The sequence below is a fragment of the Dryobates pubescens genome, chromosome 21 (genome assembly GCF_014839835.1).
Source record: "Dryobates pubescens isolate bDryPub1 chromosome 21, bDryPub1.pri, whole genome shotgun sequence".
Lineage (NCBI taxonomy): Eukaryota > Metazoa > Chordata > Aves > Piciformes > Picidae > Dryobates > Dryobates pubescens.
In genome coordinates this window covers 21,587,834-21,599,929 of record NC_071632.1, presented here as the reverse complement: position 1 = coordinate 21,599,929, position 12,096 = coordinate 21,587,834, and the positions used below count along the sequence as shown (strand labels likewise).

General features: G+C 43.0%; 1 protein-coding gene across 4 annotated transcripts in view; it reads right to left on the bottom strand.

Annotated features, from left to right (window-relative positions):
- Window positions 1-12,096, bottom strand: part of DIP2C (disco interacting protein 2 homolog C) — a 225,894-nt gene that overhangs the window by 56,022 nt on the left and 157,776 nt on the right. For all 4 annotated transcript variants that reach the window (XM_054171424.1, XM_054171425.1, XM_054171426.1 and 1 more), the window contains 3 exons: window positions 11,276-11,473; window positions 4,485-4,576; window positions 2,605-2,715 (listed from right to left, as the gene is read on the bottom strand). In XM_054171424.1, the coding sequence (XP_054027399.1) occupies window positions 2,605-2,715; window positions 4,485-4,576; window positions 11,276-11,473 (401 nt within the window). The remainder of the gene's footprint in view (window positions 1-2,604; window positions 2,716-4,484; window positions 4,577-11,275; window positions 11,474-12,096) is intronic.

The window sequence follows — 12,096 nt, the reverse complement described above, 5'->3', positions numbered from 1 at the left end:
TGAAGCCTGCAGAAAGGGGAACAAGTAATGGGAAAGCATAAAAGAACAGTCTAGGCCATTGTGTGGTGACACGAATGACATCTTCCCACGGATGCCAGAAGCAATCTGCTGCCATTTAACCAGGCAGAGGTATTCCTTCTGGGACTACTCAGAATACGATTTTCATCTCATTCTTCCCACTCCAGTTCCCATTCCATATAAATAAATGCAAAAGTATTTGCAACAGTATATGCTGTGAGACTGCCTAGCTTTATTTCTAGATCAGAGATCATGTTGCCTTTCTAACTGGACCACAGACATCTCTGTTATTGTTTTATTAACTCAATACTTAAACATTATGGAACGACCTTGGCAATTGTTCAGCTGTCCAGGACTGCAGCTATCTGTCAGGTTCGTGCATGGATAAGTCTACATTGATATACCAACATGTACCCACTCATTTTAACATTAAATAAGAAAACCCACCACCCAAGAGGTTCAGGCAAGTTAAGGTAAGAATACTAACTGGGACAGCTGGATTTTACAGTTTGCTGGCTGGATATGGTATCGGATGTTCAAAAATTAATCAAATTTACACCTCTCCATGTACTTTAAAATGCCATTAAACTGGGAGGCATATTATTGTATTTTTATCCTTCAAAGCCAGGCTGCTTCTGTTTTGAGTAATGAAAGCAGACTCACCCCTGTGAACACTCTCTCTGACATTTAACACACACACACACACACACACCCCCCGTGTGCTCCTGGATTTTCTTGCTACATGTGAGCTCTCTGGTTCATGCTGAAATCATGCACCCAGGTTAGGCAACTGCCTTAGACTGTCTTAGGGCACTGCACTCATGTGTGAAAGCCAGGTGACAGCCTGACACAGACCCACTGCATTTGTACTGAAATCATTATCTGTTCCTCAGCCATGTCCACCTTTCAGTGCTCTCAAACACAGTATCTCACAAATGAAGTAACATCACTGTGCTCCCCAAAGCAGGCAGACTTGTTGAGGTCCCATTCTTTCTCCTTGCATGGCCTTTCTACTTCACTTGTACTTTTCCTCCAGTCTTAACCAGTTAAACTGGGGCACTTCTTCTCTCCTCTTTGCCTCAGCTGCCACTGTCCCTCCACCTGCTTAGTGACCCTCCTGTCTGCTCAGCTGGATTGTGGCCTTTTGTTATCAGATCCACTCCCTGTCCTCCATCTCTACTACTTCACCAGTTCAGCAGACTGTCCTTTCCTCCACCTACCAGCCCTCCTCTCCCCTGCCAGCTTCTGGTTTCACCATGGCAAGGGCCCACCACGGATGTTGGCCAGGACATGTGCGAGCATAAAGGAGAAATGGTATCAGCTCATCTTATCAGAGATGAAGAAGATTGAAACACTCAGTTAGGAAGAAATCTCCAGGTATTTTCAGCTGATAAATTGCTATGTGAGATGTGAAAACCTTCAAGCCTTTATGAGGGCTTACAAACTTGTTTCTACAGCTCTTCATTTGAAAGGCAGGGTACCTGTCCAGGAAACAAAGACTTGAGCTGCTGCTCTGGGGTGCTGTGACACCAGAACATTTCAAAGAAAAGGACCTTGACAACTGAAAAACTGAAAATGTGAGCAGAGCAACACATTTTTCCAGCCCTTTGCCTGGAAACAGCTCATGGCTCCCGTTGACATTCTCCAAAAGATTTAACAAAGAAAGCTTGTAAAGATTAAAGAAAACATTTTGAATGCACAACTCCAGACCAAGTAGTTAAAGGAAGGCATTATTAGTGGTAGCTAAAAAAGGGGGGGTTATATAAAAGGGTATTTGGGAAAACCTTACAACAGGCACTGTGGCCAGCCATGGTGAACTGAAAGGGCTATGACAAAAAGGACTTGTAATGAATAAATACATTTTGCTGTGGCTACAGCCTTCAGGGCATGCATCCTGAAATAAAAATAAGCAAGTTCAGCAGCATCAGTGCAAGCTTCCCAGCTGTGGCTCACTTACAGCACTAAGCCCTCTCCCTCACCACCTCCAGGCACTACTTCAGCCTGGAACTGCTAAAACAACCCTGGATCTGTCAGCTTTTGATTAGCAGCAGTCAGGTTTCTCGAGGAATGAATCTTCTGTGGCAAGAATTCCCAGATGTAATTCATTCAAGTGCCACCCTTGGCAGAGATGACCGTGGTGACAGAGGCTTCAGGACACATATGCACATACAGACATGGGAGAAGGCACTTCCACAAGTGCTTTGAAGTAGCACATCCAGCACCAGTGGCATTATAAGACAGCTTGGATTGCGGGGACAGGTGGAAATGAACAGTTGTTGCCAATGATTGTCAGTGGCCAACACCAGAACACTTTGAGGGACAATCCATCTAGGACAAGCAGAGTTGTTCTGGGAAGCTTTCTTCTCTTCTTCCAGCTGGACTTGCACTTGCTGAGTTTGCAGGCACCTCTTCAGATTTTCCACAGCAAAGAAGCAACTATTTATACCTCTCCACACAGCACTGTCTTTGTATCCTCAGGTTGAGAGCTAGTTAACCACAAAAGTGTACTCACAAGCTATGCTCAGCTGGGCTTTGTTCTGCCATAAGTTTTAAAACGCTGTATAGAGAATAAATTCATTTCCCTACCTTTCTTGTAAGCGGCACTTCGATAGGGACGGGGACGACTTCCGCAAGCAGGCAGCCGTAGAATGCTACCATGAAAGCAGCAGGGTCGTTGTTAGGAAACACAAGTGTCACCTGAAACAAAAGCAGGGTGCAACATGGGTTACCCTGGGCTTCAGACACTGGGAATTGGAGTTTCCATGCTGGAGAGAGAGATTTCTCTGCTAACTATTCAAACCCTCCATGAAAGGCAAATGAGGAATGAACAGGAATCTATTCTGATTGCTGCTGCCTTTGTCAACACTTTAGCTTGGGACGTACTTGAGTATTTTCATGCTGCACTGTTTCCCACACTGACAACACCTTTCATCTAGTTCTCAATTTCCTGATTGCTTTACAGATGTTAAATAACCAAGTAAATGGAATTAATAGAATTTTACATTCTAATTAAATAATTTGCTTGATGTTACCTAACCCAAAGTGCATCTGTGACCAATTCAGATTACTCAGACTTGTGCTGTCATGTCGATCATTAACATAATCTGCTTTCTCAGGGTCAGGAGATGCCTGCTGCAGTAAATGAATACGAAGATGGGAAGTTAGCACAAAAAAGATAGGGAAAGGTGCACATTGCCCCATGTGAACTTTACTCCTTTTTGGAGCTTTCTGGGTGGATTGCCTGGATATGTACACTTGAACAATTGCTGCTTCCACTGTTGCTCAGAGACATACTCGTAAGTCAAGTAAAAGAGATTCTTCGGATCCTACTCCTGGCTGAATGCCATTGAAGGAAGCAATTTAGATGAAGGATCTAGAGATATGTTAGCTAAATTCTTTAAGATTTATTTTACAAAAGAAACATAGGAAGGACTGTTAGGTTTCATTCTTCATTAATTTTTTTTCTTCTGGGAAACATTACTGTATGCTTCCATTTCTGGAGCCCTACGATATGTGTACCATAGACATATTTCTCACATGTGGCACAGGGGGACCAAGTGAAGCAACAGTTTTAGAATTGGTAACAGTCCTGGGGGGAGGAAGAACTTAATCCCAAACTCACAGCTCTAAGCACTAAGGCAGAACTAAAATTGGTATTTCTGAAAAGTTAGTTCTGGAATATACATTCCTCAGCTAAAGACATCCTGGGATGGGACCCGTGCAAAATTCTGTAGAGCCTCTGGCAGAGTAAAGGGGCAGCAGGCTCAGCAAGCCTTGAGAGGTGGAGGGGTAGATTTGTAAGAACCTCACTATCAAAACACAGGATGTTCTGGACTTCCTTTAACAGCTTCAGGTGTTACCTCTGTAACCCTCTCTGTGGATTTAACCTACAGACCCACTCACCTGGATTCAGCCTCTAGCCGAAGCTGCATCCGATTCAGGAGCCAGGAACAGAAACATACTCCATGTGGCCAGTCATTGTAATCTCTTTAACTGGCTACAAAACGTGCTTACTGTGCTTGTCTTTGTCTCCCACAACGCTTCTCTCATTTCTACCACCTCAACAACTACCAAGTGATTAGTGAGTAAGGTTTTTCTGCCCACATGACACCTCCAGGCTCCATAGGCGAGCTTTTGCTAAACAGACTGCTGTTCTATATCCAAAAATCTCTTGAATTTTGGACACCTTTAAGAATCTTCTGGTCAGGAGGCTGGGCCATCTTGTCTACAGGCTGGACCAGATGACATTCAATGTTCTTTCCAACCTGGTATTCTATGATATCATGATTTATTATGCAATTCAAATCATCTGTTCAAACAATCAGACTATTGCTGATTAAAAGGTAGATTTCACCCTTCCAACGTTTCACTTCCTTAATTTTTTCTGAGAACCCCAAATATTTCATTCTGTCTCTGTCAGTGGGGGTTATGAATTAACAGTAAGCAAAAGTCATGGAGCTACTCACCCTGTCTCCAGGTCGTACCATTGGTTCTTGTTTTGTGCCTAATTTATGCAGTATATTGTATGCAACTTTCATACTTCTGGTCCAAAGTTTGCCTATTAACACAAAATATTTGAAATTAGAATTCCTCTTATGTTTTACAAGATTGTTCAAGAGAAAGAATACCTGAGCACTGAAAAAGGAGTAGAGCAATTGTATTAGCTTTCCAACTGAACATGACACCACTACTCTGACTGGTGGAAATATTCAAATACTGATCAGAAGCTTTCTGTGAACTTGTTTTTATTTCTTCAAGTAAGAATCGTTTTCTTTATGCTAGAAGTTCCTTACTTTGGAGAGAACTGGATCTTGACTCCAAATGTTTGCTGTTAGAGGTTGCTGGAACATCAAGTCCAGAATCATCGTAACACCCTTAGCTGTAGCAAGCTGGAGAAGTCGCCCTTCTGCCAGCCTGATGTCTGAGGGTGGTACTCAGATTTCCTGATGTCACTTCTCTCACCCCCAACCACCCAGAGAAAAAGGAAAAGAGCCCCAAAAAGCAGAGGCAGAGAAAAAAAATGCCAACAAACAGACACCCCCTCCCCCCTGCACTCAGAGGGGCACACTGAAGCAGCAGGGACCCTCAGACCCGTAGCACATCCATAGGGCTGTGCTTCCTGTATAACTCTGGGCCTTCTTCCATTTAATCTGTTTTTTTCTCCTCACCTGCTCCCATACTCCCCATTCTCTGTTTCATTTCACTTGCCCCAGCTTCTCTTCCTTTTTACTGTCCCTCTTCTCCCCTGCCTCATCCCTCCAGCTCTGCATTTAGCTAATCCTTAGCAAGACCTCCCCCCAGTATTCTTTAGAGGAAGATTACCTCAAGAGCCTGCTGGCCAGGCCACATGCCTTTCAGCAACCCCTTCAGTGATCAGCAGCTTCCAACTACCCCAGCTCTTGCAGATGGTATTTATTCAGAGACCTTGTGACTTCCATTTGAACACTACAGAGCACAACAGCCCTTGTTCTGGGCCGGCCCCCGGGTGCTGGCTTTAAGCAGTGTTCAGTCTGACAATAACAAATCTTCAATTCATGCCTGCTGATAACTGAAGGGGTAACAGGTTCTGACAGCAGACCACCTGTGGGCTCAAAAGCTCAGGCTACCAAGCCTGCAGCATGGCTATTTATAACCAAGACAAGAAGTTATCACCAGTTCCTCCACATCCTGGTTATAAAATGCAACACCGCTGGATGATTGCAAGTGCCAATCTGATGTAAATATAACTTGTGATGGGAAGGTGAGATCTTCCTTCCTCCCCTTCAGAAAAACTGCAAGGGTCACTGCTGCTTCTTACCAAGTAAGCACTACACACAATTACTTCTTAAGAAAACTTCTTAGCATCAAACTATGTTTTCCAAAGTCTTTAACTGATTTAAAATAACTCCAGTACTTGCAAGCTGAGCTGGTTGATGCTAAGAAATAAACATAGCCCAATACTGTGCTGCTGGAAACTCAGCACAGGTACAGGACTACATCAGCAGGATTAATCTTCACAGCACTATGGCAGAGCTACCTGCATTTGATGGAAAGATGCTGCTACAGTCAACACTTGACAAGTGAGTAGGATAAACACAAGGATCCCTTCAGAAAGCAAATGCTCTTCTTAAAGGTTTCCAACATTAAAGTTTCAGTGGCAACAAACTTAGAAGAGCAATTAGCAATGATACAGAAGGCTGGAGAATGGAAATCAAAAGCCTGGCAAAGGTTCTAAACTGCAAGAAAGAACCATCTTTACACAAAACACTTTCAACTTAAAATGAACACTGAATCTTTAATTACTTTTCAGAGAGACACAAAGGGCTGCTGTGAAAAAGTTCTGTCTGAACTACAGAGATTAAATATGTTACAAGTCTTAAATTTGCATTTGTGACACATCCATGCTGGTTTTCCATCTATTAACTGCACCATCTTTCAATATTTGCTTCACAACCTAAGCTACATTCACATTAAACACTTTTAGAAGTACCAAGGTATGCACACAGCCATTCCTCCTGAGTGATGTCAGCAAACGCAGAAACCAAGTGCCCTCGGAGACTAAGGACATCTAAAAGGGTAATTTCTAGTGAAGTTTTAAACAATGAGGCCTTCAAATACAATTTTCCATTATGCTCTTTTATTATCCAGATTTTATTTTGGCTTCTCAAACAAAAAGTATAGAAGGTTGCCCCTCTGTGTGACCTCCACATGGTGACACAGGTGCGCAGTGGGAGAGGGAAGCCTTGGTGAAGAGTCCAGCTGTGCTTCATCCAAGGCTTAGTGCTGCTGGGACAATCCTTTTGTGGGGTACAGCCCCTTCATTACAGGCGCTCCAGGTCAATGTGGCCCTTTGGAGCTGCTGCAGATATGCCCTGTTGCCCTCAGCCAGGGCATATGAAGCACTGGGACAGAGATAAACACACTGCCCCTGGCACTCTGCTAAGGTGGCTTGAAGACAGGAGGGCAGATGCAGGAAACTCAAGCAATAGTCTTAAGGCATAGTGAGCAGAGCAGCCCATGGTTCAGCTCAGTGTCCTCAGCCCTGCCTGCACTCTGAGCAGACTGGGAAGTGTTGATTTTGTAAAACAGAAGTCCAACAACATCCAGCTGACACACCTTGCCACTACCACAAATTATAACCTTGTCCCCACCAATCTTCAAACAGCTGTCAGGCTGCTTTCCAAGATTTTGTATGATTCCACGAGATCGTAAGAAATGGAGCTTGTTGTTTAACTTATTTCCTGCAATACATCTTCTTTTTCTAGAGATGACCACCTCCTCTTGAGCCACTTCTGTTGCTTGCACCAAGCACTGCTGCCAGATTTCCACACCCGAGCAGCAGGTTTATGCAGGGAGGCCTTTAAAGCTCTTCACATACTTGGAAAGCAAGCTGAGCATTCCCCCTGCCCAGCAAGCACCAGCAAGTGTGGCTGTCCCCTGAGTCGGAGCCAGATCTGGCAGCCGTCATGCACATGGATATTCTGGGCAGCACCGGATGGGAAGCAGCTGTGCCAAACACTGCCAACACCTGTGTGGGGCAAGGCCCTCTTTTTGTGCTGCTGGAATTTGGATTTAGTGGAGTAGTTGCAAATCTACACCAGCAACCACATAGTGCACATTTTACTCATAGTCAGTCTTGTTAATTTTTGAACAACCTGTTCAGAGGGCAGCATCCTTCACCAACTAAAATTTAGCAAGCCGGAGTAAGTTAATAGCCAGATCTACCTGGTTAAACCACGCAGAGTATGGGTAAAGGAAACCACCAAGCCTTACAAACTACACTTAGAAGGCTAAGGCAAGAAAAATGAGATGCTTTCCGCACAGCACTGAAGTAAATCCCCTTCCTGTTCCTTTGCAAATCTGTAAGACTACACCCGTGTGTTGAATGTAGAGAAGGTTACAGGAGAAAACCAGTATCAGGAAGAAAAGAGAGAGAAAACAAACCACAGTTTCCTTATCCTCAGGATGCCTTTCAGCACCACACAGCACTAACTCAGCACAGCCAAACCCGTGGTTGCTTACCAATCTCCATGCACAGCACGACAGCCAAAGTTGAACTGTAAATGATTTTGTCAAGTGTTAATTTTCTCAGTATTATGACATTTCTTATATTACAGAAACAAGAGTATTTATTAAAACTGGTGTAAATGGCAAGCTTCCTAATGCTGGGTAACAGGATGCTTTTTCCACTTCGTACAGTAATAGTTGCTGCTCTGCTAACCCTTTATTCATAAACTCCTTACAAATGAAGTTGTTCTCTTTTGGAAGGAAAAAGATAGTCCAAGGAAAAGTTCTGTAGAGTGAAAGACTCCAGACATACTCAGAAGGGAGGTGACCTTGCTCTTACAGTGCTTGACCAGAGATTTTTTAAGTAATTTTCTGTCTTTTTACTAAAGAAATAAAGGCTTAAAGTATAGAACAATCATAGCATTGACACTTATCTAGAGACTTACCTAGACACTTATCTAGAGCCATGACCATCTATACCTCTGCAAGCACTGACTTATTTCAGAGATAAAGACAGTCTGGTTATGCAGCTACTTTTTGGGAAGAGTCTTCATTCCATCTCCCTCCTCCTAATAATTGTGAAAATCCTGGCACATGGGGGGCCACGTTGTATGCCAGGTACATCATGGCTTGGTTGGCTATTTCTGGTCTGTTGTGAAGTTTCAGCCATCTCTCCAGTATAAGCTACATCACCTTTGCTGAGGTGGCATGACTTGGGCTTCAAAATGCTTACAGTTGCATTGAGTAGTTTTTTACTAGGGGGCAATTCATTTGGAATAACAATAAAGGCTATAATTAGAATCAAAACTTGCTGTTTCTCAAATTATTTTGAGCTTTTTACTTTTTCTTCTGCCTGATTCTTAGCATTTTCAGTAAGAAAAGTAACTGTGATAGAACAAATGCTACATGGGATTTAATTGTTCTCTATTCCTGTTTCTCCTCTAAGAAACCACTAAAAGCTCCGTTATTCACACCAGCAGTAGCAAAAGCAGAAGTCTGACTACTCTGATTAACACCGAGTCAGAAATCGTCCTTGATTCCTCAAAGCACATATTAGTCTTCTAGTCAGAGTTCAGACTTACACAAAACCTGATAAAGACATCTTTGCTTCCCATATCTCAGACATTTCAATTTATGCACAATGATTTGATTTATAAGGGGATTGTGAATAACTTCATTAAGTTGTTCTCCACTTAACTGAGCTCCCAGAGGAACAAAATGTTTGAGAAATAAGTAATATTCAGAGTGTTTCATTCACTAGAAAGGTTTTAAGAATGTCAAGCACATTAAATAAGGATTACAGCTGGGGCACTAAGAACAACTTCAAGAACTAAGGCAAACTGCTTCAAAAACTTGCTTGGAAGTAAAAACTCCCTAAGGTCCAGCTCTTCATTTCTTCTCTCCACAGCAGTGTGAGAATAACCTGCAAGATCTGGACTCAGAACAGCTGCACAAAACTGATGAAATGCATGGGTCATGTATGACTCCCAAGTTAGAGCCTGAGTGATGGGTAGGAAGACAATACTGTCCACAATGATCCAGAAAAGAGGAGATGAAGATGCTTTGTGTTAAGGGCATACTAAGATGGGCTATGATGACCTCACTGATAACTACTGAGACATCCCTGGCATTCCAGTTTGGAAAGACGGAAAGAAGATTCATCCATGCACAAACAAGAGACTGGAGATCAAGATGCTGTGTGTGAAAACAGTAGGGATCAAGAGACATCATGTGGGATCCTCCTCTTAACTGTAAAGTTAGGAGATGAATGAAGAGGATTCCCATGAAGAGACACAAGAGGCTGTGAGAAGAAACCAAAGAAAAAACAGTCAACAGATGCAAAATAGTCAAGAAGAGATGCACAGTGCCCACACCGGTAACCAAGGACTGGTGCCAAAGACTGAAACTGCTGAATAGTTGTCAAAATGGTGATGATATGGAAAAATCCTGGTACCAAGGTTTCCTTCAATTGGCAAACAACCTGAAGATAGATAGGATACAAAATCAGAGGCTACTGAAAATCCTTAATGTTGGTATTGTGAGGTCTCAGTCATGCAGAACAGGAGATGGAAGGACACACTGGTCCCGTGTGGTAGGACTGTGAGTTAACTAACCTCACACAAGTTTATTACCACAGGGGCCAGTGGCTATACTATGAACAGGGCTAAAAAAATGATGAATACAAGTGTCTGTGCTGAGTTCAAGGCTTATTGCCTATTAATGTTCAGCTTGAAAAAATGCCATGCTCACAATGGCTGGAAAATATTCCAGACATAAAAGGTGGATTAACTACAGCAAAATCATTCATAAAGTCCCCAGTGACATGGCAGGTGGCTGTAATGTTAATGGGCATTTCAAAAAGAGGTGTCCTTAAGTCAAGAAAACTGCTGTGGCCCAGGGAGTGGGTATTTCCCACGGAGAAAAACATCAGCACAAAATCCAGCTAGCAGAGAAGAACCCACCAAATCTCTTATGGTTTGTAATTTCCTTCAGCTATAAAAGGAAGCAGGAAAAAAAGGAAATAAACCCCCTGGTATTTTCCCAACCTCAGGAAACTACTGAAAGGCAATAGCGAATACCATATCCAAATTAATGCACCAAACCTGTGACTTTCAGTCCCATTTTTCTCATGATTTCAGCAATTTAGAAAAGGTGTTTGGAAATGTTAGCTCAGAACAGAGAAGTGGGTCAGGTGGCTCTGCAAGTCATGTGGATGAGTTCCGCAGGTTGATCTGCTCAGCCTACAGACCTTCAGGCAAAGCAGGACACACCATCAGACTCTCTGGGCAGAGTCCCATGTTCAAAATATGGTCTGATTCCCACTACCATCTTCATTTCCTTTCCTGTCCAATTCATTTAGGGCATCAGTAGATGACACAAATGCTCTGCAAACATGGAATTGCTATCTTTAAATTCTTCTGCTTTTGCAGAACAAAGCCTGGGGAATATCCAGGGGCGACGGATTTAGATGTTAATCTTCAGGAAAATCGGCCCTAGGACGTGTTTCTATTTCTAAAAGGTGGTTTTAATTTATAATCTGTGAGCCCACGGGTGTATCTACTCAGCTCTTTTAGTGAAATAAATCATACTATGATACCTCAGCAATTCATGCTCAGTCACCAAGAGCTTCAGAACTGTCTTTACTGAGACATGCAACAGATGTATCATCAGAAGGCCTTCTTCACTGTATATTTATGTATTCACCACAAACTGCAACACACACACACTGTATGCAACATATAAATGCAGAAGGAGACTGGAGAGTGCTCACCATAAGTGAGGATGTAGAGTGGCTTCCCATTGGTGTCCATAGTGGTGAGGCAGGGAGCTTTGGGTGAGATGGTTCCCCAGCGCTGCAGAGCTGCTTCCAGAGACGGCGGCCAGTTTGTAACCACACCTAACTGCTCCCCACGCATAGCCAACATCTGAGCTCCTTCTGGCTTTGGCTGGTTTGGGTCGGGCTGTTGAACTTGTGATTATGAAAAGATACACAGTTACCATGTAAATTCTATACCTTGTGTACACCTGTGTAACCAAGAGAATGAATTACTTTGCAAGATATCCTGAAACAGCAACGCGTTAGAAGGTATTGAGAAGCAGCAGAGAATTCCAACAGAGTAGTTAACTTTGAACTCCAACAGAGATGAAGCAGCTGAAGTACCTCAGGAATGCATGTGCTTATCCTTACCCTAGCTCTACACATAGGCAAAGGAAACACTGAGGCAGCATGCACACATTCATCTCTGAAATAAACAACTTTACTCCTAAAGAGAGATGAAGAACACATTTCCCTGGTGCAAAAGTGGTAATGACAGAAACTGGAGAACAAATAAAGTACATTTTTTCAGTCAGTCATCAGTAACAGACTGATCCAAGCCATGTTCTCTTACACTGCTTTCTTACAAGCAGCCATGAAGACTACTTGGATCTCCACATCCTGGCAGGTCTTGACTCTCCAAGCACTGGCCTCCTTAAGAAGACCATTTACTGACTTTATCCTTGTCGCTACACAAAGGATGTATAAAACATTTAACATGCTCCCTCGCTCAGTTTTTCTCGTATTGGTGCTCAGAAGCAATGGCTGTAACCCAC